The 17,528-nt window shown below is 44.3% G+C and overlaps 1 protein-coding gene across 26 annotated transcripts in view; it reads right to left on the minus strand.

Annotated features, from left to right (window-relative positions):
* Positions 1 to 562: 562 nt before the first annotated feature.
* SLC25A26 (solute carrier family 25 member 26) overlaps positions 563 to 17,528 on the minus strand; it is an 86,497-nt gene continuing 69,531 nt past the window's right edge. For 10 of the 26 annotated variants that reach the window (XR_014934582.1, XR_014934577.1, XR_014934580.1 and 7 more), the window contains 4 exons: positions 13,488 to 13,557; positions 6,364 to 6,428; positions 4,902 to 4,975; positions 563 to 1,031 (listed from right to left, as the gene is read on the minus strand). Coding sequence is in view for 14 of the 26 variants with exons in the window: in XM_015875198.2 (XP_015730684.2) it covers positions 935 to 1,031; positions 4,902 to 4,975; positions 6,364 to 6,428; positions 13,488 to 13,557 (306 nt within the window). In the remaining 12 variants the exon portion in view is untranslated. Of the gene's footprint in view, positions 1,032 to 4,901; positions 4,976 to 6,363; positions 6,429 to 9,195; positions 9,344 to 13,487; positions 13,558 to 17,528 lie in introns of those variants that run through there. The other 16 variants (XM_085516256.1, XM_085516257.1, XM_085516250.1 and 13 more) reach the window with 5 other exon arrangements.

Consider the following 17,528-nt stretch of genomic DNA (forward strand, 5'->3'; position numbering starts at 1 on the left):
TCCCCCCATCCCCGATTCTGGTGTTGATTTTAAGTTAGTAATTCCAAACGTGCTTTTTCCACCAAGCACGTCCCAGCACCATGTGGGCCACCGCGGCTTCTCCATCCTAACACCACATTAACACAGAGCACTTCTCTGCCTGCCAACAGCCCCAAGGAGCGCGTTGGAACCACCCCAACTCGTGCACTCCCTTCTGGGCTCTGCCATTCCCAATCTCTGCTTCTTCACTGAGGGAGGAAGACCAAGAAAAGGCCAAACTGCAGCTCCTTGCTGAGGCACAGCTATAAAATAACACAACCCCGTGCTCTTACTGGAGAAATGTGAGTCTAATTAATAACGCCGCACGGGTTACCATGCAGGAATGCTTGCTGTGCACCTGTAGGTATAAACAGGAATATAAACTTTCACAAATACAGCGCAAAATCCCAAACAAATGGATAATTGTCTCCCACCAAGAGCCCTCCCAGCCTGGAATACTGTCCGTGCTGTTGGAGGTCGGCAGGCTGTAACTCTACCACAAACAGTAGAACCCTCCCAGCATTACGAGGCAGGTGCCACCGAATTATGAACACTTGCTTTATTTCAGCTTCCCAGCTCAGCCCACGAGCTGGAGGTTTGCAAAACATTTCCCCTGCAGGAGTTCTAGCAACGCCTTTCACAACCACCATAACGAGCTATTTGCCCCCCAAACATCACTTTTTTTTGGCACGACTCTCACAATGACTTCACTCATTTTCCATGCAGGAAAAAATTTCATGTTTGGGAAATTGGATTATTTGAGGATTTACTTTTCGTTAGCAGTGAACGTGGCTTTCACACTGCTTGACAGCTGCTGCGGGCGCAGCCAAGAGGCGGCAGGAGGAAGAAGGCTGCACTCGTGGGCAGAGTCCTCCTTGGGGTTGGCAGCTTTGCAGGCTCTTCCCCAAGCCCTGGCTCAGAGCAGCAGCTGGCGCGTCTTCTCATAGGTCCCCAAGAAGATGAACCCTCCCAGGCTGATGGCTGTCATCCGCGGGACGACACCTGCAAACAAGCTGGAGGGAAGGGAAAGGTGGCTTCAGAGCGTGAGCGGATGCTGCGTGGTTGGCTGCAAAGGCTTTGGGAAACAACGCCAAGCAAAACCACCTCATATGGGAGGCGTCCCATTCCTTGCCACCCCATACAGCCCGGCAGAGACATGCCAAGGCCAGGAAGCATCTCTGCCAGGAGCTCCCCTGGCAGACACAGCAGCACAGACGACTCCCAATATCATGCAACAGGGCCAAGAGGGATGGAGCAGGAATGGCCCTGTGTTCAGCCACGACAATTTTGGGGTGCCTGATCCCAACAGTTCTTGGAAGTTAACTGGAAACTCACACAAAGCCAATTACTCCAACACATCTAAGCCCTTAGTCGGTTTAATAACTTCAGGATAGGCCAGTATCCCCTTCCAGAGGATTACAGGCTTCCTTTGCTGTGAGCAAGGATTAAACGTTAGGATCAAATCTATCCGCCTTCCTGTGCTGAGTGCTGGGAGGCCTCACGCTGGGCTGCACAGGGATGCTGCTGCCCTCGGCTCTGCACCATTCCTGGGTGTCTGTCCATGGTAGGACTGTGTGCAAACCCCTGGGAAATAAAGCAGCTCTGCTGTCTCCCCGTGCCACTGCTCATGCTGAGCTTGGGAAACCTCTGGCTGCAGTAACACTGGTTTTTGCTGTAATGAGCTTTGCTAAGGAGCCTGGAGCAGATGGAAACATTTTATGGCTTTACTAGACAGCAATTGGTCTATTACCATAATGACAGCTTTAAAACAGAGTAATTTGTACAAGGCATGTATGGACAGAGCACTGATAGGGTAGATCCTACAGCACAGCATTGCTCTCGGGACACGCACCATCTTTCTGCTGCCGAATTAGTCAGCCCTTATTACAGGAGCAATGGCAGGCATTCATTTACAGAACAGCACATTCAGCGCTCAGCTAGTACCCAAACAGAAGCAGATAACCAAGTTACCCAGCAGCTGCATCCCTGGCAGCACACACTACTAACCATCACTTCCAAGAACCCTAAGCATGTGAACCCCGGCTTCATTTTCTCACCCACCATCACGAGGCCTGTCCCTCCCAGACCCACAGCTCCCCTGCAGAAAGGAGAGCTGTGCTGTGCTGTAGGTCAATTCAAGCTGGGCCTTGTTAGAGCACATCTGCCCCATCAGCTGATGAAATAAATAGCTCGTCTTCCAGCAGCCCCACCAGAAAGCCCTGTGATGGGCACAGTTCTGCCACCTATTTGCATCTACACAGACTTTTATTGGTATAGATTTCATCTGTGACCCTGCCCCCCCTGTAACAGTGCTCTGTTCACACTGGGGGCTTTCCCCATTGCTGAAGCAGGTCTCCCAGCTACTAATGAGATCCAGCACCAACAGCTGGATGGCCTCAACAGCTGTAATAAATGCACAAAACATGACTGACTGGCAAAGAATAATGGTGGGCTTTCAGGTAAAGATACATCATGCTCTCCTCGAGACCTGGGAGGAACATTTAAATTCCAGGAAGAGGCCTGGCTGCAGGTGTGTTACACCCACACCACATGCCCTCCCCTCCATCTGGGTGCAGCTCTGCATTTCAGCATTCCTAACCCAGAAACAGACCTCGGTCCCACAGTTCCAACACCAAATGGTACATTTTGGGGCCACAACTCAACAACAAAAGCAGCAAGCTCCCGGCACAACGGCTGCTTATATGACCCATACCTATAAGATCAAACCCTGTGCTGCCCACTGTGCCACACTGCATCCTCCAATCACTGCATCTTCACCTCATGTGAATGGCTCATTCCTCCATTGGTGGGACCAAAGAAGCCACGGATCCACTTGTCTCATCTCTAGTCTATCTCCTCTGCTTGCCTGTCTCTCTGGAGAGAAAGGGACGTGAAATCTCTTGGTGTGAAGCAGAGGGATTTACTAGGTGCAAAACAGGAAGTTGAGCCCTGCACTCTGGTTTTAATAAGGTGGCAATAAGCAATGCATCTTTCTGCCCCCAGAATTCCTCCTCTTCAAATACAAGATTTATTAGAGAAGTCATAAATCACTTCGTGTTGCAACTGGCCAAAAAAGCCCGACATTTTTATTGTTTCTGATAAATAGATTTATAATTGGCAGCAGACATGGCAGTGTCTGCGTTTATTTTTCCCAAGACTTTCTTCCTTTTCCTTGCAGCTGACGCAGCTTGGCCTACTTTATGTTTTACTTTTTCCTCCAGATCACTCATTGTTTTGATTTCAATTGAACTGCGTTCCCTTTGGTCCTAATCCATGGGCACTGTCTTTAGGCAGAGCTTAATTGGAGGCTGTTTAAAAAAGGGCACTTCTGAAACAGCCTGAAAGGTAGAGGGAAGGGGAAGCTTCCCCCAGCCAAACCCCTGTCTCGTTATGCCCTCCAATGTCAGCTTCCATCAGCAGCAGAAGCGGACCTGAAACGCATCCTCAGATGGACACCTCAAAGGAAGAACAACCATCCACGCTGCCCATTGGGGGCATGCAGCTGGACGGCTTCCTGGAGGGACTGTCAAGAACTTCCTGCAATTTGTTTTGAATTACTTCCCACGTGTGTAGAAAAAGGACTGAACTTTTACTGGTCATGAGAGCACGGATCAGATGTTAAGAGAAAACCATCTCCTGCAAAGCCAAAACGTACGTGCTGCTTTCAAGCAGCAGTTTACAAATGTTAGAACAGCACCCCGAAAGTATCAGCCATGTCAGAAGGATTACAAGCCTGTAAATATGACAGTGAAAAGCCCTTAGTAAAGCTTCCAAAAAAACCCTTCATTTCTCTTTCAGCTCAAGGGCAGGTGGGACACAGACCCCAGCACAGGAAGCACAGGCCGGACCTTATGGGCCAGAGGAGCCTCCACTGGCTGAGGTTGAGACGAATATCCTGTATATTGACTTTGAGAGACCAATAACCAGCGTGACTTGCACTCAAATAGGGCAGGGGAACATAAATGAGGCAGGTGTCTAAAATCTAATAATAATTTATAAGCCTGCGACACTTCCTTCAAAAGCTCTCAAAATGTTCTACAAATGCTACCAAAGGACTGTTATTTTCAGAGCATCGCTCCGAGGTCAGAAGAGCAATTGCCATTCTCAGGAACGAGTAAAGTGAAGCTGTTAAGAGACTGAACTGACATCACCCCAGACTTCCTACAGCAGTTAGAAGAAAGTCCAGAACAACATTTCTACGCCCTGGTGACAGCAGGAAAGCAGCTGGAGAACTGCTCTGGAGCTGCTTGGATTGATTAAGATGACGCCTGTTTCAGAAAACCTGTATTTTTGCCATGAGTGCTGCCATCATGCTTCTCAATAGATCAGGAAATATAAAGGAACAGAGGATACCTTCCAAGTGTTGTGAATGTCAGTAGGAAATTGCCAGGAGAAAACCATCCATAATGGACATGTAGTTCCTGTATTGGCCTTCCCTGATGTCTCAGGAGGTGATGTGATTCACACACCTTGATATTAAACTGGTACTAATGCCACAAAGTTTAAATGGATCCATAACACAAACACATTCATAGAGGTAGGTCCATCACAAGCTGTTTAACACAGAGCCATTTTCGGCTAATGAGTCTGGAGCTAACCTTAGTCATCCAGGGTAAAACACTCAGTAATACCACTTTGGTTGTCACCCTTGGACACTGCTCCTAGCCAATGCTAAAGACCAAAGGCTATAGACAGGAGAGACCTTCATTCTGACTCAGGACAGTTGTTCTCACCTATCAGACGGCTGCTCCCTGGCCATGCACACAGCCATAAAAAATTTTCTATATGGCACCATTCAAACACAAGCAGGCCACCATCCCCCCTCCAGGCCCTCCCCAGGCACACAGATACACCTGAGATGTGCTTCTTCAGCACATGCTTACCCTGACAGTCCTTGTGTCCTCCAGATGCCAGTAAGAGCAGCCAGAACGTTTCCGCTTGCAGTGGTGGAACCAGCCTGCACCAAAAGAGAGAGAGATTGAAAACTCTTGCCAGTGAGGTTTAGTTATTTATTAAGCACCCAGTCCCCCACTAGTGCTACCTTACAGAGGTCTTAATGACCTCCTTACCCCAGCACAGGCAAAAGCTTATTGTCTCAGGGAATGAGGCAGAGGGCAGAAGGGGAAATGCAGGCACAGAAGAACAAAACAATCACCCCAAGGTCACAGAGCTGGCTAATTACAGAATAGGAGCTTCAGTCTCTTCTGCATTACATTCTGTTCTACATTCAGCAACTGACTCTGAGCAACATAAATAAAAACACACTCTTAAAGTAGCAATAAGTGACTTTGTTACTCACTGGCTTCAGAATCAAACAACAGCATCCTGGAGAGTAATTTTAAAAATACTAATTACCAGCAGCGTCTAAAAGACATGAGCAGTGTTCTGAATGGGAAAATTACCTTGAGTGAAAAACAGAGGACAAACACCAGAACTAAAGACAATTAAATTACATGTGTGATCTAGTTAGTGTGAGATGACTAATGGTCTCAGAACATCTCAAAGCACCACCATTCCCTTACCAGTGCTGACCTGGTTGCTGAGGACAGCAGCAGACAAATGAAATCCATTTACTAAAGCTTTATCATTAATGCTGTCCACAGGCAAAGAAGCCGCATCAGGAACAACCCCCAGCAAAAAGAGATACGACAACACACGGTGAGCACAGATGCGCATGACTCAGCTGAGGAGGTGCATGCCATCAAGAATAAACATCCCTTCACTGAAAGATGTGAGCCACAGGGTAAAAACAATCCACAGGAGCTCCAGGATGCCTGACCTTTGCCAACGTAACAGCTATTTTCAGGGCAGGGAAAGGCTTTAGGAACACCATCCACTGAAGGCTTTAAGCTATGTGGCTTGCTTAGCTCTGCTCTGGATCAGTGAGAATGACGGGAATACTAGATTTATTAGCACTTTAACTGCTCACTAAACATACTAATCTTACAAGCCATATTCCTTCTGCTTTGGATGGCAGAACTAAGACATCGTGATCTCTGTGGTTTAAAAATGTAGGAAGAAAATCTAGTGTCAAACCCTCCTCAAAAACCACACACACAGAAACCACTATCCAAACAACAGAGGAATAAATTCCTGTTGGGATGTTTAACTTTGGACATCGCTGCATGACCCTCAGCAAGTCAAAAAGACCAGAAGAACAATTCAAGTAACAGAACACAATCCCATTAATTCTGCACAGAGTCCCTGCTCACATCTAATCCTGTCTCCAAGAAGAGCAGAAGTCATTATTAATATGCTCTGAATTTCATTCTGTAATGGCCACTGAGACACCCTGAAACTACCCCGCCATTCATCCACATGTCTGCTGGTATTTCCCACTCTTACCTTTGCTAACATAATTCTTGTCTTTGCTACGTCGAGAGGTGTGGTAACTGCAGCTGCAAATCCACCTGAGCAAATTAAAATACCAAACACAAGTGAGACATTGTTGGTTAAGTATGAATGCCATTATACCTATGATTCTCATGGTTGTGGTCAACACTGCTTCGTTATTAATGCCCACAGTGTGTTTCCTCATGTCAGAGTCCAGGTACATTTGTCAAAGTTCCACATACAGAGTGTTTTATTCTTGTATGTTGGCTTAAGGAATAACAGTTCTGTGCTATTAACTGTACACTCGGGCATCCCTGCTGAGACTGGTGTCCTCTCGATTTGGGCATGTATGAAGAATATGCAAAGGCCTTAGCAATAACAGACTCCACTTTAAACAACTGCAGGCAAGCGTGAAAGGAAAAACCTTCTTCTCATGAGCAGAGAAGGCAAAACAAGCACATCACACTGTGCTCTGCCTTGAGAATTAAAGTGTAAACATCCACATTTTAGAAAGATAGAAGGAGAGGGAACATGTTCTGCATCTGAAACACAGAGACAGACTGGATCTGAATTTCAACTGTTAGACCCAAGACTCAAGGGAAAGGGAAAGAAGACAAGCCAGGGTTTGGGATGGAGCTCATCTCCAGTGAAGAAGATCAGCTCAATTTTGGAAAACAACAATGTGAAGCTGTCCAAAGATCTTGGAAGTTGTCAGAAGTCTGCTGCCACAAGTGCCATCTTCTCACAGGCACTTTATTCTCCCTAATCACTCCCAAACTTCACCCTTGTTGCTCATTACTTTCTCTCAGAGCAGCCAGCTCAGCTGTGGCTTTCGTCCCAAAAGCCAGAAATCTTAAGCTTATCCATGTGTATGTCTCATCCACAAATGTGTGTCTATTTCTCTACACTTTAACACTGTGGCTACAGCCTGGCCTCTTGCACTACCTACAGACCAGCTTTTTGGCTGCTTTTTCTCCCGGGCCCTTATTCCCTTTGCCTTATTTCGCCATCCTAAAATTAACTCTGATTTCTCTCTCCCTCCTCTGTTCACAGTATTCTCAGCAAGTAATTCATGCTGAGGAAGAGCCAAAGTGAAGGAAACTTCTAAAACACTGGAGCAGCACAACAACAAGCGAAGAAAGAAAAGGAAAGAAAGAAGGGAAGAAAGACTTGTTCTGAAATCTGTTCTTTGTGTTCCCTTTGGTGTTTTTTTATCTTTCTCCTCTGGAGCTTGGATAAACTCTCCATCTGCTACAGCAAGGAACAAAGTGACTCCAGAGGCTGAAGCCTACGCAGTACCCAGGGAATAAGCTAAAAATAGCTTATTTTTTTTTTGCTCCAAGTTCTCTGGAATGTAGAAAAATTGATCTTTCTTTTCTTGGGATGGAAAGGGAGAAAACATTTCTTCGAAAATCTGACAAGTAATGAAAAAAAATGTCACCTCCCCAAGTGGATGATTTTACCTGCACCTCTCACAGCCACCGCAGCTGTAACACATTAAAGCCCTGCTTTCTGTCAGACAGGGGCTGGCCAGCTGGCACCCTGTAATGACTTCTCACAGCTAATTAAGGCACGTCCCACGATAATTCAGGGTGTGCAGTAAGGCAAATGTGCAATCCCTTGGATCTCCAACAGGAATAGCAGGGAAGCAGAGTTAATGAACGCCCTGCTTAGAGCAGCAGCTTCTGCTCACTTAAGGTTGGTCCATCAGCTTCACTCTGCCGGAAGTTTTCTAGCAGCGACGTCTCACTCTAAAGCAGAAAAATGGGTTGCACTCAAGAAGCCAAAGCAGAAACTATGAGCAAATTAAAGTCAATTCCAGGCCATTCCTGGACCTTCTTTAAGGTCAGAAATCTTTTCATTGTGAGCCAGTTTTTTACTAAATGACCCAAAGGGTTTGAGAGAACGATCGGGTTAGAAACTTGGTGCTCGTGTCAGTGATGTATTTTTAGAGTAATAAAAATAATCTCCATGGAAAATGGTGGATTTACAAGTCTGGATGTGGAAGTTCTTCCTTAGCCCACAAATCAAGATACAGTTGAACAGTGAATCACGTGGCTGTTGGATCTGTATCAAGCAAAGATCTCAATACAGCGCTAAGCCATAGGGGTGATGGTGGCACTGTAGTAAGACAAATTTACTTTCCTTATTGGACCCTGTTAATTTTTTTAAGCAGTCATTCCTAACAGTTCCTCACCAGCTTCGATCTCAGTTGACAGTGTTCAGAACAAACACATTCATTCCAATACAACCTTCCAAAACACTCTTATCTAAACAGTTTAATTGAGACGAATTGGTTTTCATTTTTCCCCAGCTAACATCTGGATCTTGCAGACTCCTTGGTTATTAACTTTTCAGTGTTTCTTTTTCCATCACTGGGAAGTATTTGGTACAGATTTACCAGTCAATTTAGAAAGACAACAGCAACAATAAAATGCTTCACAAGCACAACAAGCAGCAGGACAGCGGCTAAATTAAATGAAAGTTTGCATATGCTTAACGAAAACACAAGATTAAGGTTAACATTTGTTGGGAGCAACATTTTCTTGTGGGCAATAACTCTGACAAAATGAACATGCTTCAGCCTTAACCCTTATTATCCAAGGTAATTTTACAATGACCTCACCAATAGTACTGCACGGATATCTCCAAACTCCAACAGCTGTCACACATGGCTGATAATGTCTGCTCAACAGTCAGAAAAAATAAGGTATAGAGTGAGAGGGAGAGAAAAGGCCCAGACACATCCAACCTCATGCTCATGATCATTCTGTCTCTGTAGAACTACCAAAGAGAAAAGGCACCTCCAGAGCAGCCTGGGACCAGACGAGTGGACTGACTTACCAACTCACTCACAGAGAAGACTCCTTTATCCCTTGCCCTTAGAAGGATCTGCCAGTGGCTTGAGCTCAGCAAGTAGGCATAAAGATAGATTTGCACACAGGAAAAGGCTCTTGGCTTGTTAATGCTTCTAGCAGAGCAACAAACACCTCTGTTGATAAAATAAAAGTTCGTGCTACTGGAAAATTCATCACCTGTCTCCCAAGAAGTTACAATGGACACTGTATATTCACACATGTCAACTGAACAGCCTAAAATTTACCTAGTGCAGGGTGTTAAACAGAAAATCCCCCCGCTACTCACACCTTCCCACTGACCAAGTCTTGCTGGAGGTGCTAGAGACAGACATCCACTGTACTGAGGCCAAGCAGAGAGCAATTTACATTTACTTGGCAATAGGAATAAAAAGTCTTGAAGACTTCAAGATAATCCTCTAGGTTTCTGCTGGCATTTCCTATCCTTCCTATCTGTCATATGCAAGTAAAAGTTGAGAAGCATCAGAAAAAAATGAAGTACTTCATTTGAGAACAAGTAATAATGCTAGCACCTAGTGGTAAGGAAGAGGTTCTTACCTGAAGATGTATTTTATAGATACTAGGTTAATTTTTAAGAAGTTGATTCTGGTCCTTTACCACTGCAGGAATCACATCTGCCAGTGGTGGAGCAAAGTGACCTCAGTAGAAGTACCAGGAGGAGAAGTACTGCTCTTCCAATGATTGGACTGGTCTAGGTTTAGGAGCACGGTCAAGGCAAACACTAAAGGGAGATCTTGAAAACTGCTCAGAAATTTATTCAGAGCTATAGAGTTAAAGAGGCCTTCAGACACAGTGTGAATCTTGTCAGAGCCAATTAGATCAAAACAAAAGTGATGGGAATTCCCTCCAGTTAACGCGCAAAAAGGTCTCATTAGTGCTTTTATTATTCACTAGGCTTGCACCTCCATTCTGTGTGACTTTGTCAAAACAGAGCACAAATTATTAATGTTAAGTCGTTTTTGTTTTTAACTCTGGGAGAAAAAAGAAGCATCTTTAATAGAGGCAGTTTTCAGTTGCATTAAATGGACACTCAGGTGCTCTGACAAACAGGAGAGGCTTCACCATCATAGGGCAGTGCTTTGCCTTCCTAACAATGCTCAATACCCATGGGCAGAATTTCCTTGCCACTGGCCCAGATCTGTGGAGGACACTAGAAACCCACACAGGCTTCTCTTCTGGGACAGCCTATAATATGGATCTACTCTTGAGTTCCTCCCCACTGCCTACTCACATATCTCCTCCTCTCAGTCCCTGACTGCTCCAAGTGCCTCCTCTAATTAAGACACCAGAGATGATGAGAAAGCTGGACAAGGCCTCTTGGGATTAAATTATTAACAGATGAGAAAGAGAAGATTCCAAATATCTGATATTTATGTTCATGCTTATTATGTTTCTATAAAAAGCCCACGGATAGCACACATACATCTTACACATGTGCACTCAACAAGAGTCAGGCCTCTCATAGCGCTTTGGCTGAAATCACTGTTATTTCACAGGCACTGGGGATGGAATTCAATATATTGTTACTCTTTGTTCTGTCTTTGCCAAACAATCAATTACGATGTAGCTAGGAACTAACCAACACAAACACATACATACATACATGTGTGTGTGTGTACCATAAGGGGAAGCCAAAGCGGACCTCTCAGTTTGTTTCAGCTTATTACCCTGCCCCTCAGGACCTCTAACATATTTTTAGCAAGCATTGAATTCAAGCAAGGAACACAGGAGAAAAATCACGTCTGTGTGACTTCTCCAACCCACAACTACCATGGTGGCATTTGATAGCATCTCTGCATTTAAAAGCTGGATTTTGGATAATCTTCTCCATTGGAGGTTTATAATGTGATGATTTAAACTCATTCGGATGCATAAATACACCCTATTTTTCTTCACAGGGTACTGGTGGCGTTTCAATTTTCACTTTGGGTGGGAAAAAAAGAAAAAAGGATAAAATGTTTGGTCTGGTTTTTCTTCCCTCATTTGAAGCTGTAAGTAGGTAGTTAATTGTTTTTAATGTGGAATAGAAACTTCAGAAAGCAGGAAATTATTTTTCCACCTCCTCCATTTACTAACAGGGTTAAATATTTTCAGTAAAACAGAATGGATGCAGGGCTGGTTTAGTCCAATGCAGATTCTGCCTGTTGTGTGTCTGCAGAGGAAGGGAAAGAAAGGTAAGGTTCTGATCCAAAGCCAATTTAACCTCATGAGTTTTGAAGCAGGCTCTCAAAGGACACGTCAGACAGGAAGTTTAAAATGTTGCTGGTGAAAAGGGAAGAATGGGGAAAGAAAGAACAAAGAAGGAAAACCAGGCTGGAGGAATTGAAGCTGCAAAGTCAACCACAGAAAATATCATCACCGGTTTCATCACAATCTACAAAATGGAACTCCAGTTTTGCAAAGATCCCTGCTTTGGGAATAGAGCTTATGAACTGTCTCACTGAATGCGAACCTGGAACTCCCTGTGCTGCTTCAGGACCTGGTGTCCCCTTGGGCACAAAGTGTCAGGTCTCCCAGTGCATGCCAAGGGCAGCAAAGCACCCATGCATGACTGTGCCTCTGGAAGCTCCTTCTGCATTTTTCCACTGGAAAGTGAGCACACGCTACCAAACATCCATCAAACAGTAGCAAGTTCAAGCACAACTGGCCAGAATCAAGACATCGACGGAAGGAAACAGAGGCACTGGGCTAAGTTTCCAACTGAGGCACCAAATTGGACTTCAGGAAATTACTCCACAGAGCCTTGGGTAAATCAGATAACCTTTCCAGCTCTCTGAACGTGCCTGAACACAGTTTTTGTATCAATCTGACTGTAAAGAAATCAACGCAGCTAAATTAATGATCTCCTATCACACCTGCAGACACCCAGATTGCATTTTAAAGCATTTTTAGCCTGATACCTTGTTTGGTTTCAAAACAAAAATGAACCATCTGCTTTCAACTGCTTTCATTTTGTTTGTGCTGATTAAGTCCATGTAAAATGCAAAAGCAGACCAAATTTTAAGCAGAATAAAAACTTCTTTCACATCAAATAAACATTGAAAATACATCTGGACACACAACAGATCACCTGAAATACCCCCCCTGTGGCCCCAAATGGAATCAATTCTACCCAAGCTATTCCCCTCGCTGCTTGCATGCCTGGTCTTCTAAACTGAGCGCACTCACAGCCATCAACCCTCCTTTCAGCTGTGTCATTATAGTGCCTACGAAAAGGAGGCCTCAGCCTCTGCTGGAATTCTGTTGCTATTAATACTTCAATTCCCATAAGAGAGTTTATTTTTAAAAATGACATACAATGTAACGGCTCTGATTTTACAAGTCATCAAAGAACAAGCTCCGCTTTTGATAATCTCTGTTTCAAGAAACGCTCTAATTTCTGTTTAAACAGGATTTATTTTTTCCACATACTCTGTTACTGGCTTGGAATCTCAGAATGTATTTTAATTCCTCGGGGAAAAGCTCTGGCTATCCATCTCCGAACTACTAATCTGTTTTTCTATTAAGACAGTTAAGTCTCTCCTCCCTCTAACTTGTCAGCTCTACTGATGAGTCATTAATTGATTCTTTACTTACATTTTTTCCCCTGAAATAACTACAGTAGTCTAAAGTCAAGCAAGAAGCCTACTGAAGAATTCAATTAACTTCTGGCTTGTTTGGTAATAAATAGTGCAGTATTGTATTCTGCCACTCTTTATTCTTGTTGTAGTGTCTGGAGATTGCCCAGATGTTTCGCCCTCTGTTTTTTTGCTGCGGAAGGCTTTTGCCTCCGGGCCGTGCAGTGCTCGCCTCTGCTCTCCTGACTCTAGTTAATCTACATGGCTGTCAGAGCTGTCACATGAATGGTGAATCATGGCCTCTCGCTGCAATCACTTAAAGCCCTGGGGAAGAGCTCAGAGCAGACAGCTGCACAAACCCGCACCCAAGCGAAGTTTCTCCTGGATGAGGATTTTACAAATCAACTTGGAAATAATCGCAAAGCCTGACTGACAGGCCCCTGGATTTTAAAGAACAGAAATTTGTCAAAAACAAATTGGTTGTCTTTCAAACAGACACCCTGTTTGAGTCAGTCTGGTGTGGGTTTTTTTCCCCCTTCTCTTTCCTTTTGCTGACTTTTCTACTTCCAAATAACAACTGGATCCGTTTTCTTCTAAACAAACTTGAATTACAAAGGAATGTTGTTCTGCTATACTTAATAGATTTGCACATTTTTCCCTTTCTTCTTTAGTCATTCCCAGTATAACATATAATCCTTTGCACCTGCAAAAGCTCCACAGACTGCTGACTGCCAAGAATCCACCACGTGACCCTGCTTCCATGACCAGAGATCCTGTGTTTAAAGAGAAAGGAAAATAAAAAAGTTATTAAATGTTTGAATCTATCTGATCCCCATGCGAGTTAACTCTGAGGATGGGAACATAAGCGAAAAGCTATTTTTGTGGCATTTTTCAGTGATGTAATAAGTGATTTTTCCCAAGGAACTTGTGTGCTTGAACAAGCAGATGGAGTGAGAAAGATGTCTGGAACGGAGGGCGGCTTGAAGCAAATTGCTTTCAAGGATTTCATATGTATGTATTTACGCCTGTGGCCATGCAACCTTGCAAATATTTTGTGAATTTATTTTCTTTTGGGCTGATAAAACCATGCAAAGCAAAACACCGCATGAAAGAGGGCAGCATGCAGGCAGCAGCACCAGCTCAGCCCAGATGCACCCAGCACTCCATGTAAGATGAGCAGTCCCTGGCCCAGTGTGATATGAACTGTTTGCTCCCCTTTGCTTCTTAAACCAACCCCTCCCCTTGTGCTCCCATAAGAAACCATCATTAAGAAATTACTCTTATCACTCCCATTATATTCAGAAGCAGGTGTGTCTGTTTTTCACTTGGCGTCGTTAGGGACCACACACCCTTCTCCTTGCCAGTGCTCCCACACACCACGCTCCAACCCATTAAACTCACACATAAACATGCACGTTCTAAAACACCAACAAGAACCAAGTCTTCTAAAAAACAATTATTAAGAGTCAGGTCAAACACACAGATTGATGCCCAATTGGTATCACCAACTAAGGCCAAAGCTTGCTTGGGTGTGCTTTTATTCTGCCAGCTATAGTCACTGTTCTGTCCTCCTCCACCCCACTCAACATCCCTATTCCATCTTCTGAAATGCTTAACATTGGATGTTTTTTGGAGGAGAGATTTCTGTTTTATGAGCTCAGGAATGCTGCTTAGCAGAAAGGGGAGGATCCACGGTCCTTCTGAGGCCTACTGCAGAGAAATCAATAATTTTATTTTATAGCTACAACACCACCTCACTCCTTTCAAAGCTGTATTATTTCCACGCTATAAAATTTTCTCGAAAGCAACCCGATAGCTGGGCTAAGCTGAGATATTGCTCTCAGGCTCCTGCTCTGCTATGCAGCCACACTCCACTGGGGCACGGGAACTCATTTCCCTTATTTGCTGACTCTTGATTTAACATGCTGTCCTTGTGACTCGCTTCTTCCAACTTGGCTGGTGGTTATATTGCAGCTGAATGTTTTAAAAATCAAACTGTTCAAGCAACAATGGCCAGCCACAATGTTGTTTGGTATCCTGCCACAGCTAAATAGCTGCAGCTCTGCTTTACGAAAGCACTAAAGGGATCTCAGTCTCCTTAATGCTAGCCATTCTTTTTCCTGGTGTTTTCACAATGTGTTTCTATTCTTCTGTCAACCACAGCATAAAGTGATTTTCATCTTATAAATAAATAAATAGGGAATCATAACTCTTCAAACTCTTAAGATGCTTTTCTGGAATAACTTATGCTCTTTGGACACGCAGCTTTCTTGCAAGTCAGTCCTGCTGGATGAAGGACACCATGATGCATCATAAGACAGAGCGCTGCTCCAAAACATCTCAGTATTATCAAAGAATAAATCCCATCATCAAAACCCTTCTCACAACACTTAAAGAGCTTAAGAAACCTCAACCTGAAAGTCAAGGTTTAGAAATTTAACAGCTGCAGCCCCTTGACAGAAACAGCACTGCCTTTTTTAATTAAAAGTTCTCCAAATGCACATACATCTACAATTCAACCTGAGAACTCACAACAGTTACCTCTGCTATGCAAAGAGCACTATGCAAGATCTGCTGGAAGACCGACAGTGAAACAAACGTATTAATACAGACATTCAGAAGCCCAGCCCACCCTCAGTCACGATGGATTTCTGCATCAACGGTGTTATTGAAACAGTTCTACATGTCATTCTTATTAATTGGCTTCTAAGTCTGAAATCTAGTTTCTGATAACGTCTGGCCTCCTGGTACAGGTCTGTACAAACCGTGATGAATTCCCATCCATCATGCCTGCAAATTGACAACAGGTATTTGCAAGCGTCACGTAATATGGGAAATTATTTAGAAGGGTGGAGCCTGAGACAGTTCAATTAAATTAGGGTAAAGGAGAACTGGAGAACAGGAAGAAAATTCCCCAACAGTGAGGTCTACTGAATAGCAGAGCCAGCCTCCCCAGGGAGGAGAGGAAAGCCCTCTCCTCTGAGTCATTTAAAAATAGACTGGAGAAGGCACTCAACACTGTGCTGTGGGGAATAATCCGGCATTGGCAGGGGCAGGATGAGATGACTTCATGTATTTCTTTCCTGCATCTCTGATTTCGGTGATTCACCCAGAGCTCCAAACCTGAATATGCAGAAGAGCGAGAGAGAAGCGAGGAGGGAGAGGGAAGCTGAAAGGAACAAGCGTCATGGAGCCAAGAGGCCTGGCAGGACTCTGCTCCAAATTCTTCTTAACCACACTTGCACTGCGGGCTGGGCTGTTGTACTGAAGGTCACGCATGGTTTCTCTCACAGCCCACAGACCCAATCACTGACAGGGCCTTACAGTAAGTTGGGCTGGTAACGTCTTCAAAAACACTTGTCCACGTGCTGCACTAAGTGTGGTTTTAATACTACTAATACAGTGCAACGTAAAGAAGCTATGACAGGCTGTAGACCCAGGTAATAACAGCACTGTTGAAAAAACAGAGCCTCATTCCTGAAAGGAAAAGCATGCCTTACTCACCTATCTGAAAACACTGACTTCTGATGGAATGAACATGACTGCCACAACACAAGACTGAGGTCAGAGCTCCTTGCTCATGGCCTACAGAGAGGCCAAGTCCAGGCAGAAGTTCATGTGTAAGCCTTGCAGTGATTCAGTGATATGATCTTCCACTGCAAAACCCAAACTGGGGACCATTAGCAACATAATGGCAACAAACTGATTTGCCTGATTTCACCACTACCACCCAGCTCCTACCTGCTCACACTGCACATCTCCTGCAGAAGGCAGCAGGAGATAGAGACTTTTCCAGAGCTGTACCCATTCCCACTAGCATTCACAGCCTAGGAAAGCAAAATGACAACGAGCACATTACATGAAAGCAGGCCGCCATGCCAAGCCTGTGTCATGTGTATTCTATTAAGCTGAAGGCTGAATAGAAGACTTTGTTTTCCACTTCAAAGGACCCCATCCCAATCTCTCGCTCTTCCCTTATGAATAACAAATTGGAAATAAATCTTCTGGCTGAAGTGCATGGAAACTCATACAGTTGGGGCCCTCTGCAGCTTCCCAGCTCAATCACATGCTAATTTTTTTGTAAACACTTTTATGTGATATATATGTAAATCTCCCTGTGCATTGCCGCACCATGTAAAGCAATACAGCGGCTCCGTCCTCCAGGGACTGGACCCAGCAGGAAGCCTGAATGCAGATCTCCAATTATTCCCAGGGATAATGTTTGCAGAGAAAGGTCCGGTTTTATTTGCAAGCAGTGTCTTAATTTCTTCCTAATGATTCCGTTTCATATTGTCCCAGAGGACAGTATCCTCTACTTCTCACCTCAAACATTAGCTTTTTTGATAGTGAGAATACAATCACATCTGGATACCCCATTTTGCTGGGCAAAGGGTGCACTGGGGAAGTCCCTCTTAGGATGCATCAAAGGCCTTTCAATCAAGAAAAAAAGAAAAGAAAGAAAAAAAGAAAGAAGAAAACTTTACAGTCTCCTTTAAATCCAGGAGGAGTTATATATAGCGTCCACAGATGCACAGCACTGAGAAGGCTGTTTGCACGTTGCGGACACCTGGCCTCAAGATGGCCCAATAACTTTCTTACTCATACAAAGAACTCCTTACCTGTGCATCTGTCATATCTGCCTTACATTCATGGTAAAAGTTCTAGGCAGAGATCATCTCCCATCTTTCTGCTCACAGCACCATCAGGTCCTGGTCTATACTCAGTACACCTATGTTATGGGGAT

This window comes from Coturnix japonica, chromosome 15 (genome assembly GCF_054131305.1).
Source record: "Coturnix japonica strain WE chromosome 15, WE-NBRP24, whole genome shotgun sequence".
Classification (NCBI taxonomy): Eukaryota; Metazoa; Chordata; class Aves; order Galliformes; family Phasianidae; genus Coturnix; species Coturnix japonica.